Source organism: Drosophila eugracilis, unplaced genomic scaffold (genome assembly GCF_018153835.1).
Source record: "Drosophila eugracilis isolate 14026-0451.02 unplaced genomic scaffold, ASM1815383v1 contig_2153, whole genome shotgun sequence".
NCBI classification, from domain to species: domain Eukaryota; kingdom Metazoa; phylum Arthropoda; class Insecta; order Diptera; family Drosophilidae; genus Drosophila; species Drosophila eugracilis.
The window spans coordinates 75,284-92,298 of NW_024573037.1; the positions used below are offsets into that span (position 1 = coordinate 75,284).

Here is a 17,015-nt window from a genome sequence, read left to right on the forward strand (position 1 = left end):
GTATATTCCCGTTTGAAATTTCTAAACAGTGACCGGTGATTTGTCGATACTTGTGACTTGACAGTTTTACCCATCTCTAGTCTAAAATAATATTTTGATATGAAAGTAAAACATCTGTAAGATACGCCGTTAAATTTGTGCAATAAATTGAGAGTGGCTGGAACATCCTGGATGGTAGGGTGCCGTTATGGTGTACATCGACCATAGTGAGTAGAAATGGTTCTTGAAACAACCAAAAACTGTAGAAATCTGTTTTGTAATTCGTTTGTTTGGCAGATGGGCGAGTGTGGGAGAAGCGTCCTTGGGATTGGAGACGGATAGTGGAGCTATTTGTGGGAATATGGTTTGCCATAAAACAGCTGTGAGTTTATCACCTTGTCAACTTGAAGAAATGGTTATAAAGAACGTTTTTCCTGCAGATTTCTGACATTTCTCGCTCCCTTCACAGGCGCCAATAACCAGGCCAACTCTCGTCGTGGAAATGGTTGGGGAGGCGGTGGTGGAGGTGGAGGATGGGGAGGAGGAGGAGGAGGTGGTGGTGGTGGCGGAGGATCAGGACCACGAGGAGGTGGCTTAAGGCCAAACCGTCGAATTGGGCGTATTCAGCCGTCAATGAGCTGCAATATGCCTGCAGCGGGCGGATGAGGCTAATAGCGACATCTGGTCCCAAAACATGTATTTGGGAGGATGTCGCGCCGACAAGAGACTGATTACGCAAAGCAGCAATATATACGATCTAGAAATTACGTTTTATCTCGCCTTCATGGCGCTTATGAAGCAGCCCTCCTAAACTTGGTCTCAAGCGGAGTGCTGCTGAACTGATTAAACGCTGATTTCCGGGTCGCTGCTTACGTGGCCGTCGTCGGTTCCAATATAGTTACAGGTTTTTGTTTTCGGTCTGCGGGTTTTTCTGAATTAACCAATTCAAAGTACAATGTAGCCTTAAATATATAAATAAAACCCAAGAATTTTGTGCAAACTTGCTGTTTACAATTATTGCCTTACAAAGAATTAAAATTAGGAGCAAACTTAACTCAAGTTTCTGTCATTTTGGCGGAAAAATCATGACTAATGAAAATTTTAAATTGAAAAGTGATTTCTATTTGAATTATCGGATGATGTCAGAGTAGGTCAGTCGATATATTGTATTCGCTCGCAGTAACATCAGCTGCTTCAGTCCATCTCTAAAAACCACGTCAAGTTTTGTTTTGTACACAATTTCACAAATTAAATATCAGTTTCGGAAAACAACCACATCTTGCATTCTGATTTAGCTGCAAGATGGCGTACGTTGATCAAAGTAAGCGACAGTGGATAAGGAAGTGACCATCAGTGTGCTTTAAACATTGTTTTGCAGACGGCCGCTTGTGGGAGAAACGTCCTTGGGACCTAAATCGTGTCTTGGCCTTATTCGTGGGTATTTGGTTTGCCATTAAACAACTGTAAGTGGACTACTGATCTGTTAGATTGAGGATAAATTAATCAGTATAAAATCCGTAGATTTGCCTCGTTCCTGTCGCCCTTCACTGGCAACGATAACAACGGTGATAACTCCCGTCGCGGAAATGGTTGGGGAAGTAGTAGCTGGGGCGGAGGCGGTGGTGGCGGAGGAGGCGGTGGTGGCGGCGGTGGAGGAGGTGGCGGTGGCTACGGTGGAGGTGGATTAAGACCCAATCGTCGTATTGGTCGCATTCCACCGCCATCTCAATCCTGCAGTGCCGGTGGATGCTGTGGTTAGCCAAATAGTTCAAACGTTTTGGTCTAAGCTGCTAAGCCAGAATGATTAAACGCTTTACCCCAAAACTCCTATCTCACCACAGTGTTGCAGCAATTAAACTATATTTTTTTCGTTTCTATTATATTAAAGGTCGATTTTAGTCTTAAGGTTTTGGATATAATGAGAAAAATTTATAATACTATAAATATACAATAATAAACTTGGTAATTTCACAACTTATAATGAAATGGTAATTTCCATTTTGCTGCATACTTAAATAGATTTAACGTTGTTAAACTATCTCAAATCTGGGTCGAGGACATAATCTTTGATAAGATACTTTATATTCATATATAAATAATTTGAAACTGAGTCTATATACGAAACCGAAGCATTTCGATTAGGTTTTAATTTAAATGTAATTTTTTATTCGTTTTGATATACAAACTCGGTTCTTAAAAATAAATACCCCTAATGTGTTAAAATGCTTGTATAAGAGTGTATAAGACTACATGTGAGCATTACACAACAATACCGGCAACGCTGCTCAGAACATATGTTCAGTCGACTGTTGAAAAGAAGAAGAACAAATGCGGCGCCTGGTTGGAAATTGGAATTGCCGATTGTTATTTAACGACAAATCCGGCCAAGAAATTATTAGACATGCCGGTGTCCGCCAGCAGACCACGTCCAGTTCTGATGCTAAGGAGAAAAAACCGGTGGAGGCCGACAATAATGGATATGGAGCCAAACACTGCATGAGCTTAGTTGAGTATGTAGGACAAATCGCGTAGTTAAGTTTCCCAGTTTAATGTCAATCGCTTCTAATGCGGACAACTAGGAAATACGACCACGAAAACTACCTGTGCACCCTGCTCCTCCCGCGGGAATTGCGACGAGCTGCCTTCGCCCTGCGGGCATTCAACGTGGAGGTCTCCAGATCGGTCAGCGGCAATGTGAGTTGGGCATTCGAATCCATTAAAGGATGAGAGAAAACTTACCACTAATGCCTTTTTCCATATTCCGACTTGTGATATAATATGTCTGCATACAGAAGCTGGAACCGCAAATAGCTAAGTTGCGCCTTAAATTCTGGCACGACTCTATAGACAAATGCTTCGAGGACGAATCCCAACGTTCATATGTGGAGGACCAGCCTGTCCTGCGTGAACTGAAACACACGGTGGGCAGTCGCAAGCTGAACAAGGTATATTTACGCCGCTTGGTCACAGCACGCGAACGTCCGCCAAACCAGAGTTTCGAGACGATTAGAGAATTAGAAGAGTACGCCGAACAGGCTTTCTCCTCGCTATTGCTGTTGCTATTGGAGGTCGGTGGAGTCCGTGACCTGCAGGTGGACCACGCTGCATCCCATCTGGGCAAGGCCCAGGGAATAGCCACTATGTTGCGCGCTATTCCGCTGGCGGGACGTCAGCAGGCTGCTTGTGTTCCTCTCGAGGTGCTTGTCCGGCATGGTGTCAGTCAGGAGCGTATTCTCCGTTCCAAAAGCGATGACAAGGGCGTCGAGGAGTGCATATTCGAGGTAGCCAGTGCTGCTAACAACCACCTGCAGCTTGCCAGGCAGCTCGATGACAAGGTGTCAAATAAGGTGCGCAAGATCTTTCTAACTGCTGTGGCCACAGATGGGTATCTGGAACGCTTGCGACGCGCGAACTTCCTGTAAGTGTTCTATGTGATAGCCCCTGCTTACTTAATCGTTAGTCTGAGCTTGTATTTCTAAATCATAACAACGAATATTGCTTCCTATCCTAAAGGCTAACTCATCAGAGCTGTCTCGGACGTGACTCCCTGCTGCCAGCTCGTCTTTTTTGGAAGTCTCTGTTTAATCGGTTCTGATAGCAGTTATTTTAGTGTTGTTGACTACGTTAATTAAAACTGTTTAAAATTACTCTTGTTCATATATCTGGGATCAATGGAAAATGGCTTGTAAAGTTATTAAAGCTATACAAATGGAAAACACCTTCGATAAAAAGGGTTAAGACCTTACAGGAATATCATTACTTTAAGAGGATTACTATCGATGACAGGTGATCAATCACCCATCTCAAAGAAGGTATCGAGAGCAGTGATACAATGCAATACCGGAATAGTACAGTAGTTGCTAGCTGAGCGCGGAGCGTTTAAGACGCAGTTTTAGTTTTTTATGAATGTTAGAATTGATGTGGAAAGTGTGTGTTGGATATTATTAAAAGCGGAGCAGTGCGAGAATCGCTCAACAAGATAAGCACCGTTTTCTTCCGTCCCGTTTCCGTTTCCGGTTTTGGGAAAATTGCAACGCCTTCGGGTTGGTGAGTTTTTCCGGCTTTTAATTAATTTTCGATCTTAAATACCTTTGTCTTCATACTAGCCCCAGTTCCAGGGCTTAATCCCTTTTTATTTTGCGTTGCAATTTCGGTTCTCCTCGCACGTAACGGTTCTTTTTGGCCGCCCTTTCACACACAGCGAAAAAAAGAGGGGAAAATCAAATAACAGAGGAGACCGCAATATACGAATATATATAGGCGTGTGTGTGTGAAATTACGGTACTCTACACTGGCCGTAAATAGTGAAAGTCAAAACTTATTATTTAAAAAAAGCTGAAGTGAATACAGTGTTAGTAACTAAAAAAGAACCAAAAATAAATAAACAAGAAAACATAACAAAAAAAATACAAAAGGTATAATATTACACTAAAAAAAAAAAACAAAAAACCAATAAAAGTTTTCGAATTCTAAAAAGAAACTAAAAAAAATAAAAACCCTATTTTATCCTAACTTAAAATTAGTTCCTAAGAAACTAAGCGAAACGTGCCGAGCAATTTTTTATACCCAAACTCGAGCCACGAAAGCTTTATCCAATCTCGATCTGTGGGCTATGTTTACCACCCGATTATCCGGTGACATGAAGATCTTTCCCGCAGATGTTGCCGAAAGCAGCGCAACAGCAACATGCAACACGCCCGTGCAGCAGCAACAGCAGCAACTCGAGTTCCGGTCACGAATCTCCTCGGGTTCGCCGAGTTCTAAGCCGGGTCAATGCCATCTTAAGTTCGGGAAGTACAACAATAAGACGGCCAATCTGCTGCGCCAGATGAACAGTTGTCACAACAGCAACAGTAGCAACAACAACAACGGTAGCGCCACTAGTAGTTCTAGTAGCAATAGCAACAGTAGCAACAGCAACAACGAGGCCAAGGGACAACAGCAGCAGCATCTGCATTACTGCAACAACAGTCACTCATGGGCCCGTAAAAAATACTTTGGCCATAGTAACAGCAACAATAGTTTGCAGCAGCAGCAATCGTCGTATTACCAGCGACAGCAGCAGCAACAAGAGCAGCAATCTTTAAACAACAACAATGTGTTGATGAAAAATCAAAATATCATTCAATCACAAATGTCTGATTCCAAATCCACCGACAGCAACAATAACAATAGCAGCAGCAACAACAACAGCAGCAGTAACAACATGAACAGCACTAACAGAATTCCAGCTAAGCCAGCTAAGTGGCTTTACGACAACACCAGCAGCAACAATAATAACAACAGTATTGCTTGCAGAAATAACCACAATACGATTAGCACTAAGAAACGCAACTCAATATCAGCAGATGCAACAGATACGTATTATCGCAAAGGTTCCGAATCGGGAAGCTCTGAAGCTGCAGCAGATTCGAAGGAAACGAATGCATCAGCAACAGGTTCCAGCAACATAAGTCCCCCAACAATAGATTCGAGCACAGGAAGTGGTAGTGAATCGTCAATGGATAAGACTCAGGATCAGGATCGGGACCAAACGGGCAAGCACCAGCGATCCCGACAACAACCTCTTAGTTTCTGGAAGACCAATTATTCGCAGACAACAGCCAGCCAGCTCAAAGATGTAAGAAACATTTCAAAAATCTTACAATGTTTATTGAAGATTTATAGTACTTATTATGTCCAATTACAGAAAGAAACGGTGGCAGCGGTTGTATCAGCGGCCGCTGTAGCAGCATCGGAGCAGCAGCAGCAACAGCAGTCATTGTCATTGGAGCACAGGAGAAACACGGGTTACCAGCAGAATCAGCAGCACAATTACTATCAATATTACTATTCACAGCCCAAGCAGTTGACCATAGCCTCATTCCTGCAAAAGGAACTTTTGCCTGACACTACCGAAAAGTCCAGCCAACAGAGCAGCAGCAATACGGGTAGTAGCAACAGCAATACGGGTAGCAGCAACAGCAATACGGGTAGCAACAGCAACAATACGGAAAGCAGCAGGAATATGATCAGCGGCAGCAACACTAACAGCAGCACCAACAGCAGCACTAACAGCCACACCAACAGCAACAACAACCACAACTCCAATAACAACACCAATTGTAACACCAACAGCAGCAGCAATTCTGTGAGCAGCAACGGCAACAACAATCATAACTACACTCGGCAGCATTATGGTCACCAGTCGATGGGATCTAGCTATCAACAGCAGCAGCAGCGGTACCGTAATGCTCAGAATGTCTACCAGCAATACCAGCAGCAGCAGCATCATTCGCACCAGCAAGGGATGGGCAATTCGCACTTCCGCCGGAAGCACAGCGATAACACCAACAATAATAGTGGTATTAACAAGAAGATGCATTACAGTCCATTAGGGAAGAATGGCGATCTGCCCGAGAGATCCTCCTCCGGACAGCAACAGCAGCAGCATCACCATCCACATCAGCAACAGAAGGCGATTGAGATCCTGGCCAGCAGCAATTTTAACGCCATGCATCGCAGGATGCAGGGTGGCAATAATAAGAACGGATACTATAACCACAACTACCATCCGCTGACGGGCGAGCCCGGATCTACGCCCACCCGTTCCGAACATCAGAACATCTACAATCTCACCTACATCCACGTGGACGTTGACTCCCCTAGTGATGCTGGAGCCGCTAATGCAACAGGATCAACTCCAGTGGTCAAGCCCCCGGTGCTTAACAAGCCGAGCATTTCAATAACCCCAGCTTCGATTACCACGCCAACTTCGATGGACAGAGCAATGCCTCCGGCAGTTCACCCCGTATCAGCTCCAATATCCGGTCCCATGTTACCGGCAACAGCAAACCATGTTCGCAATATGTTTCCACCGCCACCGCTGGCCATGATTGGTGGCCACGGGCTGCTATCCCCTGTGACCACGACCACACCCACGAAAATGATAAGCTGCGCCCAGCTGGATGAGGCCATAACGGCGGCGGCGGCCAGTGGTGACAAGTCGGCCACCAGTCCAAGCTATAATCAGGCAGGGCCCTTTATTGTACCGCCCCAGCAGCAGCAGAAGCCTTCGCATCTAATCCCGACCAGCACCAATTCACATCCTCCACCGCCACCACCGCCGCAATTATTCTTTCACTTTGCCGATGGGTTTGGCAATCCGGGACACGGTCATCAGGCACATCCACCTCCTGTGTGGCAGCATTCAAACTCGCCCTGCTACCAGGCTCCTTATGGATCTAACTGCAGCATGAGCGGAAATGGAGCCGGAAACTCGCCTCACAACAAAGATGGGAATACGGTAGGAATGCGATCCGTCTCGCCTGCCCTTTCTGTATCCTCACTAAGCAGTGAATCCCACTGGAGCGCCACGAGCAACAGGAGTCGGTATGTGTGGAACAAATTTGTAATCAATCTGATCCGGTTAAAGATGCTTATTTTCAGCTTAAGTCATGGAGGCCACCTCTCAATTTCGCCCACTCCTAGCGCTGTGGGATCTGCCCAGTTGTCTCCGCATATGGTTGAGATGGGTGTTCATCATCAGCTGCACCAGCCGCATCCTCCACTGCTTTCCAACCACCATCACCATGGACATGGGATGAACTCATATGTCCCACACCGCCATATACCCCCGCCACCACCATATCCGGCCATCTCTTCGCCTACCCCAACGTCAAGTGCTATGGGAATCGGAGGAGGAGGAGTCCCCCCTCCCTGGTACGAGCTGCTTCTACCGCCGGATCGTTACTTGGCCCAGGCTAGAAACATTGAGGTCGCCGTTCAGCCAGAAAAGCTCATCTGCCTGTGCAAGTATGACAATCTATCGGCTGAAATCTGGAAGAGATTCCGGGGAGCCCAGCAGACACACAAGAAGTTCAAGCTCAAAATGCGTCTCTGGCGGTACTTGTTCCTTTGGATGAATGTAAGTGAAAGTAAATGATGTTTATTTTGAGGGGAAGATTTTCATTTATAAACAATTTGTATTATTTTTAATATACCAAAACAGCAACCCATGTTTGAGAGGTATCGCATCTGCTTGGTTGGATCAACAATCACGGGCTTCGGAACGGACTCCTCTGACATAGACATGTGCTTGCTGCCCGAGCAGGGGGTACATCCTCAACAGCATCACTACCATCATCACCATCACTTCCACAACGAGAAGCGAACTGAGGCCCTGATCATTCTCACATTGTTTAACTCAGTGTTGAAGGACACGGGTAAGGACTAGAAAGGAATACCTGCTCCGCAACAGAGTTAATGTCTTTTGTAGAGGTTTTCCAGGACTTTAATCTGATTGAGGCGAGAGTACCGATTCTGCGCTTCAAGGATATAACAAATGGAATCGAAGTCGATTTAAATTTCAACAACTGTGTGGGTATTAAAAACACATATTTGCTGCAACTTTACGCCCAATGTAAGATATTTTAACAACAATTTAATAGTTTAAATATTTGTAAAAGTGTCTTCTAAACTATCATCTTTATAAATTCTTGTTATTGTCCCTGAAGTCCTGATATATTGTGTACGTTTGACCAAGTGCCTGTCCTATATGTCTTGGGTGATAGATAGCAATCTGTTTATAAGGTAAGGTAAGGTGTAAGGTGACATCTTTAATCATTTATATTAAATATATTTCAGTGGATTGGCGGACACGACCGTTGGTGGTGATTGTGAAGCTGTGGGCCCAGTACCATGACATTAATGACGCCAAACGAATGACCATTTCCAGCTACTCGCTGGTGCTAATGGTGCTACATTATCTACAGCACGCCTGTGTGCCTCACGTCTTGCCCTGCCTGCATAACCTGTATCCGGAGAAGTTCCAGCTGGGACAACTGGACTGTCTGGACCTGGACCTCATCGAACCGATCGAGCCCTACAAGGGTCTTAACACCCAGACGCTCGGTGAGCATCTTCTGGGTTTCTTCAAGTACTATAGCAGTTTCGAGTGAGTCTTGTTCCTTTCTTTTATTTTAGTATCCATAAATGTAAGCTAAAAATGAATCGATATATTGGTATTCCAACCACCAATATTGGTTTAAATCTGTTATTTCCGTTCTATCAAATTCTCATTGCGTGCGATGCTGCAACAGTTTCCGAAACTTTGCCATCTCTATACGAACTGGTGGTGTCCTCCCAGTGTCCACATGTCGAATGGCCAAAAGCCCCAAGAACGATGTCTACCAATGGAAGGAGCTCAACATCGAGGAGCCTTTCGATCTCTCCAATACTGCGCGATCTGTCTATGATTATGCCACTTTTGAGCGTGTTAAGGGTGTTTTTCTGATCTCAGCACGTCGCCTTGATCATACCCTTGACCTGGCCACGGTTTTCCGGCCCATCCACCATGTCCCAGAGAACTTTCCCCAACAGCAGCAGTTCGAGCAACAGCAGCCACCACACTATCCGATTGCCAGTCAGCAGCGAAATGGAGGAGGTGGATCCGCTTCAGCGTCCAGCAAATTGATACCAGAGGCAGGCTCAACGGCTGCAGCGCATGTCGCTTAATTGGAACACATTAAATGGATTTTTCCCAGGTAAATTGAATTTGTATTTATTTAAACATCTTAATCATCACCTTTCAGGTACTTTCAAGAGAATGGATAAAAAAAAATGTTGCAACCAAAAGATAAATAATATGTCCAACAAATGTTAAATCAGAACAGGAATTCTTGTAAGTTGAAATTCGGAAGGATAAGCGTAAAAAAAAACGATTGGAGCAGAGTTTCAAATATACTTGAATGCATTCTTATCTTGTTAAATGTTATAATATTCATTTATTTATTCTTTTATAAACTCGAATATGTTTCATTCGGAATCCATTAATTATTGTAAACATCCACGGAGGTGTGCGATGTCCGTCTCCCTCCTGTGGCGTGTATGTATCTTTTTGAAAATCAAAAATGTCACCCGAAAATGTAAAATTCCAAGTTCTGTAAAATAAATAACACAATTCATGCAAATCCCTCGGATATAAATATCATTCATTTGATATATTTTTCCGTTTAATTAACCCTTTAAAAAATACATAACATCCTTATTTGTTTTTCGCAAGGGAAAACTTAAATTCTTTATTTAGAATTTAAAAAAAAATATGTTTCATTTTCTTGAATCAAAGAGTCGCGTGGGGAAGAATTAACTCACATTATATAGAAAAAATATACCATTTTCATATCGTTTTAAAAACAATTAACAGGCATCTGTAACTGTATTAATATTAATTAATATTAACCTTTTCGGAATTTGACCTTTCTCTCCGGTTCTTTCTAAGTTCGATTTGTTAATTATTGTTTGTGATTGTGGGGTGTGTGTGGGTGTATTTGGATTGGAATTCATAATATGCTTCCTCATCAATCATTAGATTTCCAATCTTCGCTGTTAACTTGCATCCGCTTTGGGGGATCCGCCAGCGTTCCCGTGCGATTAAAAATGGTTTATCCATATTTTTTTTAATTTGATTTTGCATCGTCTCGATTTTTTTGTTTGGTTTTTTTGTTGGTTTTTTTTGTGTGTTTGTTAGGATAACAAATGCATACAGAAATCAAAAAAAGAAGTCAAAAAAAAAAAATATGTACGAAATTTACAACAGTTGGCATAAAAATAGTATTGTATGTATCGGTGTGAGTAAACCGTCTTTTTTGGGGTGGGAGTGGGGAAAGGTTAGAACAGGAGCTGAAGATTGGCTGCTGTACTTGAGGCCAGAAGAAGGTTAGAAGGTAAGCCACTTGGTGAATACGTGTCCTGGGCGGGAGTAATTGCGTTTTTTGCGTTTAAGGCTCCGTCTGCGAATCCTGGCTGGCAAAACAAAAAAAGGAAACGTGTCGAGAAGTTGTCCGTCGTCGTTTCAAGGGCAACACTGGTGTGGCGCCTTGCTGGCAGATTCGGCTCATCCGTGGGCTAACTCCTTTGGAGCGCACTCGTGGCCAATAGCCAGTCGCCTGGCCATGATTTCATGGCCCGCGGCGTTTTTCGGGAACATCTGCTTGGTTGCAGCGGCTGCAGCAGTGCATCCTGGCAGCCTACATCGTTTTGCTCTCGATTCCTCGATCACTTGACATCTCTACTCCGCCTCCTCACTTCTTTATAACTCAATCCTCATATCTCGCCATCTCCGTCTCTCGTCTTGCCGTCTTAAATGTCCCGCTCGTACTCATGTTCCTTGGTCGCATTGTCGCATTTTGTTTCCCGCATCTGTCATTGTTCCCGTGATAGTCTTCTTTGCTTTATTCCTGCTGCCTACTGATGCTACTCCTTGATGATGACTTCAAAGTTGAGTTTGTTGTTGTTTCGTTTGGGTTGCTTGTTATCGTTTGTAGTTGGTGCACCTCCGGCCGTATTCTCAATAAGGCTGTGAGAACTGATTCAAACTACGTTCGCCCGACTGCAACATACATTTAAATATATTAGCACTGTGGATACTTAAATTAGAAAAGTGTTTATATATGGCACATGAAAAACAAATAAGAACTTTTTTAGTAAAACCTAAACTACCCTTAAGATTTCCATTTACAAATCAATGACACACTTACCACGTTAAAGGCAACATCCTGGGAGAGCAAACCATCCATCTGTGATATTTGCCCAAAGTCCTGCGAAAGTTCCGGCTGCTGCGAAAGAGCAAATCCGCTGGGCTGCGTCATCTGCAGCGATAAAGTCGCCGGCTGCTGGCTAAATGGAGTAGCAGCATTTCCTGTGCCCGACTGTCCTCCTGTACCTGGAGCTCCACCAGTTTGGGCACCGGCTACACGTGATTTTCCCAGCTTCTGGGACTTCTTATTGCCGGTTAAGGAGACTCCACCAGTTAGTGAAACAACCGAGTTATTTGGAGAGAAACCACCCGGCTGCTGTTGCTGCATTGCCCGATTCTGTTTGGCAGCCATGATCGCCTGCTGGTGTTGGTTGTAGAATCGTGGCGGAAGATTGCTCATGTTCATGAACATGCCAACGGGTACTGGCATGTTGCCCAGAGCCGCTGCTCCGTGATCGTTGGATATGTAGCCAATGGAGTCGTGGTGTAAATGGGCAGCTGCCCAGCTGGGTCCTGTACCGGTACCTGCGAAGTTGTTGTTGCCACCGGCAGCACCACTGCTGAATCCCATCATCGAATTGGAGCTCGGTGCACCATAGCCAAGAGGAGAGCCCCCATAGGGAGCCGCACCGCCGCCACCACCGCCACCGCCGTACTGACCACCATTCATGGCCTGACCCGGCATTGGGCGGTTCTGACCATAACCACCGCTACGATCGTAGATGGAACCCGGAACCATCACCTCCTTGGCATCGGCAATCATGGTGGACATAAAGTGTGCGCCAATGTTCATGCTGTTGACGAGCTTCTTAGGCTTTTGGAAGTGAATGAGCGATTCCTTGAGGTTATTAAGAGATCCCTCCACGAGCACCTTACGGTCCTTGTAGAAGTTGAGCAGATGGTTCCAGAGCTGCTGCTTGGCAAGCACTTTGGGATTGCCCACAATGATAATGCCGTACTTGGCTCGAGTAAGCGCCACGTTAAGACGGCGCGGATCGTTAAGGAAACCGATGCCTTGACGTTCGTTGGACCGCACACAAGACATGATGATAATATCCTTTTCACGTCCCTGGAACGCGTCCACGCTGGCGATCTCAATCTCCTGGTAAAGGCGCGAATGAAGGCTGCCTTGGTATTGCATGTACTGCACCAAGTACGCTCGCTGACCTTCGTAAGGAGTGATGATTCCAATTTGTTCCGGTTTGATGCCCGCCTTGAGGAATCTTGTTGTGATCTTCTCTACGTTGGCGGCCTCTGTGCGGTTAAGGAACGAGGTACCTGAACCGGCAATTTCCTCCTGTCCCTGCGTTACGAGGAAGAACATTGGTCTCTCTGGTTGTGGCCAGGGAAAATCCAATTTAAGGCGACGATCTTCGGCGCAGACACCGTTCTGCAGCGAGCCCTCGTAGAAGAAGTTGGACGGGAACTGGGACAGCTCGGGATGCATGCGATACTGCACCTCCAGGCGGAAGGGACGGATGCCCAGGACCACCAGGCGTTCAAAAAGACTTTGCGATAGACCGGCACGAGCCGCCTTCTTGCACATGACCACCGGTCCGAGCTGGCAGTGGTCACCCACGAGAATTAGCTGCTTGGCGCCCAGCACCACTGGCACCATACATTCCGGTTCCGTCGACTGCATCGACTCATCGATCAGGATCGAGGTAAACTTGATGCGCGACAGTCGGCCATCGCCAGCACCCACGCAAGTGCAGCAAATAACATCGGCCGCCTCCAACATTTGGTTCTCGGTGCCGCGCTTCAGACTGCGGTAACGCTTCTCGTCCGCTGAGCTCAACTCGCCTGTCTCGTCCTTTAGCTGCTGCAGCTTCTTTAACTCGGAGTTCGTCTCCATGTTACGAATTTGGTTGTGCAGCGCCAGGAAGCTAACCGGACTATCGATGGCCTCGCGACTCTTGGCGCATACACGCACCACTTTAAGGTTTGTGCGGTGGATCTTTTCGGTAAGCTGGTCCACAGCCGTGTTACTGGGAGCACAGACCAGCACAGTGCCGCCGTGCTGCTTCACCAGCTGGTAAACTATAGTGGCCGATGTCACGGTTTTTCCAGTTCCGGGCGGTCCCTGAATCAACGAGAGCGGGCGCTGGAGCGCGTGCTTAACGGCATAGACCTGGCTGCGATTCAAATCGGGCAGATGCGGGGCACTATAAAGCTTGGGTTGAGGTCCGCGGAATAGCACCTCGTCGTTGGCATCCGGACGGCCATGGCCCAAAAGGCGCGAATAGATGTAGTTCGAGACCGAGTTGCGGTCCATAGCGAAAATGCGCAAGGCACGAGTCATGCGATCGAAAGAGATACACTTCCATATAAAGTCCACCGTAAAGTTGCTAGTGCACTTAACCGGAGCATTGGATGAGGATTTTAGCTCGAGGCCCACGTCGTCGCCGAAATTGTCCGGTACTTTGATCACGTGCCCAATCTCGCTCCACGGATTGTACATCTCGCCCACGTAGCGAAGGCGAAGCTCGTCGCCATGCATCAGCTTCATGTCGGAATCTGTCTTGGCCAGCGTGAAATAAGCGATAGTCTTCTTGTTAAGGCCCACGTCCCAACGCACTTCGATGTTCTCCTGTGTAGCAGACTCCTTTAGCTTCTTATCGTAGTCGGCCTCAAGGCGAACCAGCGGCCCAAAGGTCTTCTCGTACTGATAGCCATCCTCGTAACGCAGCAGCACCTGTGCCGGTTCCGAATCAATGCCCGGCTTCTCCAGGTCCTGAAACGTGGCCTCAATATTGTCTTTCCACAGCTCCTCCAGCTTGTTGATCTGGGCGGCCGAGATTTGGCGCGCACGCAGCTGGCCCTGTTCGCTAGGCTGCTTTACCAGCCAGGGCAAAAAGCAACGATCAGCAATAAGCGGTTTCCACTGCTCTTGATCCCAGTTCATATCCTTCAATGAATTCTGGGCGGCACAAGGCTGTCGACATAGCAGTACGACCACGGAATCGGCCTTGGCCGGAATGAAGCCAAGCACAAAGACGTTACGAACGCCACAGGAGTAGCACTCCAGTATGGTCTCTCCCAAAGGTCCTTCACCGTGCAAGGTCACTTCGCGATGCTTGGCCCTTACCAGATGATTGATGATGTGCGAACCGGAGGTGCTGCCGCGTCCATTGCAGAACCATTTTCGGCAATTGTTGCACATGACAACCGTGGCTGGATCATGGATACCACAGTACTTGCAAGCGTGTGCCGGCAACTCTTTTACATAGGAGCCTCCGGCCTCATCGTCCTCCTCCTCGAACTGCAGATCGGCTAGATCATTGGTGATGCTGGCCAGCCGAGGATGCGAATCCCCGCCAGAACGTCGTGGCTGTGGAAAAACGGGTGGGAGATGTTATTCACGTTTTGGAAACTAGTTGATTGCAACTCACGTGGAGCTCCAGCTGATCGTTCTGCGTTTGGCTCTGCGAGGTGGATGGCATGGTGAAGTCGCGGTAATCGTACTGCGTTGGCTGCGTATCTGCTCCAGGGAGGAGCTCGTTATCATCCATGTCCAGAAACGAGAGCGCCGAGCTGGGCGCGTACGTGTCCACGCTCATGGCGCCTGTGCCTCTTCTCACCCAAGGTTGTTAATTTTGCTGTGGTTCTATGATGGATCAATAGGATCTGGTTAGCGATATTGTGGATATTGGTGGCTATTGCCCGATTGTGACTACACTAACCTGCAGTTCGCGCGGGGTACACGAATCGCTTGGTCCGGTTACCGGATTTGGTGAATTCCTAGATTTGGATTTCCCAGGCAGAGCGTGGCCGCGATGATTATGGTATGATGATTGTATCGCGTGTGCGTTTCGCGCTTTCTGTGTTCAAAAGATCGCCGCTCGTCGTTATTTTTCGATACCAATGCTGATGTGTGTTCAGAATCCGTTCTGTTCAAGAGTCGCACTTTCGAGAGGCTCACGTAGTAAAGAAAAAAGGAAAGAATTGTCGCTTGTTCAACAAATTTGCCCGGCCTGCTCAGTGTTACCAGTTAGCGGATCGGCTTATTTACCACACTTATATGAATAACCGATTACCAAAAGTACTACCATATTTTGTATGCCTTTAAAGCAAAGGACAACAGATAACGATAACCAATCTATGGTCATCCGATATAATTAATCAACATCATAAATCAAAGAGTTCTAATCAAACTTAAAATAACTAAATCAAACGAATCATTCAATAATATTGGAAACAAATTAAATTACTCTTCAGTAAATAAACACGGAACAATATGTCACAAACCAGTGCCAGAAAATCATTTTTAAAATATTTTAAACTCTTAGTACACTACCAATCGATGTCACGAAATCCAAGTGGTCCTAATTTATCGATTATTAGATCATAAGTAGCGAGTGGTGTGCTTGGCGGGAATATATAAATGTTTGAAATCAGGCATTCAAAAATTAAAAACAAAATTTATATGTTTTCATCAATGCATATAAATATATTTTCAAACTGATTTTTTTTATATTTTAACCCCAATTTATTATTGTGTACAGAGAAATAATACACACAACATATCTCACTAGTTTCTTAACATTATTTTATTATAGGGTTTCATAAGTGATTTAAAATAAACTTGATCTTCACTATAATTTCCGTATATATGTTCAAAAACAGTGATAGGAACCTGTAATCCAATTACCGAAAAAATGCCCAAACAGCGTTAAAAATATGCACTTGAAAAATATTTGTACTATATACTTAAAGTTTTAAATTATTAACACGTTTACTGAACTTTAAATGAAGTAGGGAAAGGCAAAAATGCAGATTTATTTTAAGGATTTTTCATACTTTATCAGGGTTTAATCTACTATTATAATATTAAATTGATCACTGACCTGAAATTTACTTAATAAAAAAATATATATATAACTAAAGCACATATTCCTAAGACGAACAATAAAAAAATCAGATAAACGCATACTGTAGCCCAGTAAAGAATTTTTAGTTTATAACCCAGAAATAAATCTTGGGTATAACCAGGGTAACCATTCCGGTTATTTTGCATCCCCTCCGTATTTTTCCCCCTATGCCGGAACATTTCTTCGCCTTGATTTTGCATAATAAAACTGGAGCCGGTAGAAAATAAATTGAACTTTTAGAAGGTCCACCTAGAAAATATATTAAACAAATTTGATATGTTTTAGGAAAATGCACCAGATATCAGATATTTACACGGCACTTATTTTCTTGTTGATAATCCTTTGAATGAATATATTATATAAATTATATAGATTTTAATGAAATCACTATAGAATTGTTATAATGAACTTACAATGAAGTGGCTTTTGTGGCAAATACAATACAATCTTTAGGGTTTTAATTTAAAAAAGAAACTGTACACAAGACTAGGTTGTTAGAAGATCAGGTAGAGTTACTTGTGCGCTTCGGTCGAGTCTCTGGTTAGGATTGAGAACGCTGGTGAAGTGAGCAGAATTTTTGACTTGAATTGAGCCCAAGAGCTATATACATTTACACACATAAATATGCATTTATGTGCATATGGTTAGGA

The 17,015-nt window shown here is 44.9% G+C and overlaps 5 protein-coding genes across 8 annotated transcripts; 4 read left to right on the forward strand and 1 right to left on the reverse strand.

Annotated features, from left to right (window-relative positions):
- Positions 1-73: 73 nt before the first annotated feature.
- Positions 74-979, forward strand: LOC108102952 (glycine-rich selenoprotein). The gene is made up of 3 exons (XM_017208230.1): positions 74-206; positions 277-361; positions 420-979. Exons 1-3 carry the CDS (start codon positions 188-190, stop codon positions 643-645), a joined length of 330 nt encoding a protein of 109 aa, XP_017063719.1. The 5' UTR covers positions 74-187; the 3' UTR covers positions 646-979.
- A 133-nt stretch (positions 980-1,112) lies between these two features.
- On the forward strand, positions 1,113-1,957 carry LOC108102951 (glycine-rich selenoprotein). Its single transcript, XM_017208229.1, has 3 exons — positions 1,113-1,300; positions 1,358-1,442; positions 1,501-1,957. The coding sequence occupies exons 1-3, from the start codon at positions 1,282-1,284 to the stop codon at positions 1,736-1,738; spliced, it is 342 nt and encodes a 113-aa protein (XP_017063718.1). The 5' UTR covers positions 1,113-1,281; the 3' UTR covers positions 1,739-1,957.
- Positions 1,958-2,052: 95 nt separating this feature from the next.
- LOC108102950 (NADH dehydrogenase (ubiquinone) complex I, assembly factor 6 homolog) lies at positions 2,053-3,626 on the forward strand. The gene is made up of 4 exons (XM_017208228.1): positions 2,053-2,489; positions 2,559-2,673; positions 2,772-3,397; positions 3,493-3,626. Exons 1-4 carry the CDS (start codon positions 2,308-2,310, stop codon positions 3,572-3,574), a joined length of 1,005 nt encoding a protein of 334 aa, XP_017063717.1. The 5' UTR covers positions 2,053-2,307; the 3' UTR covers positions 3,575-3,626.
- A 79-nt stretch (positions 3,627-3,705) lies between these two features.
- LOC108102946 (poly(A) RNA polymerase gld-2 homolog B) lies at positions 3,706-9,713 on the forward strand. 4 transcript variants are annotated; one of them, XM_041818145.1, is made up of 9 exons: positions 3,706-4,026; positions 4,086-5,599; positions 5,669-7,350; positions 7,408-7,885; positions 7,970-8,183; positions 8,237-8,380; positions 8,605-8,914; positions 9,060-9,503; positions 9,552-9,713. In XM_041818145.1, the coding sequence occupies exons 2-8, from the start codon at positions 4,592-4,594 to the stop codon at positions 9,472-9,474; spliced, it is 4,251 nt and encodes a 1,416-aa protein (XP_041674079.1). In that variant the 5' UTR covers positions 3,706-4,026; positions 4,086-4,591; the 3' UTR covers positions 9,475-9,503; positions 9,552-9,713. The 4 variants fall into 4 exon arrangements, with proteins under 4 accessions (XP_041674079.1, XP_017063709.1, XP_017063710.1 ...); XM_017208220.2 differs by having other exon boundaries at positions 9,563-9,713; XM_017208221.2 differs by having other exon boundaries at positions 4,181-5,599.
- A 293-nt stretch (positions 9,714-10,006) lies between these two features.
- Positions 10,007-15,501, reverse strand: LOC108102947 (regulator of nonsense transcripts 1 homolog). Its single transcript, XM_017208223.2, has 4 exons — positions 15,178-15,501; positions 14,887-15,101; positions 11,496-14,825; positions 10,007-11,347 (listed from the first exon to the last, which is right to left on the reverse strand). The coding sequence occupies exons 2-4, from the start codon at positions 15,052-15,054 to the stop codon at positions 11,306-11,308; spliced, it is 3,540 nt and encodes a 1,179-aa protein (XP_017063712.1). The 5' UTR covers positions 15,055-15,101; positions 15,178-15,501; the 3' UTR covers positions 10,007-11,305.
- Positions 15,502-17,015: the final 1,514 nt, after the last annotated feature.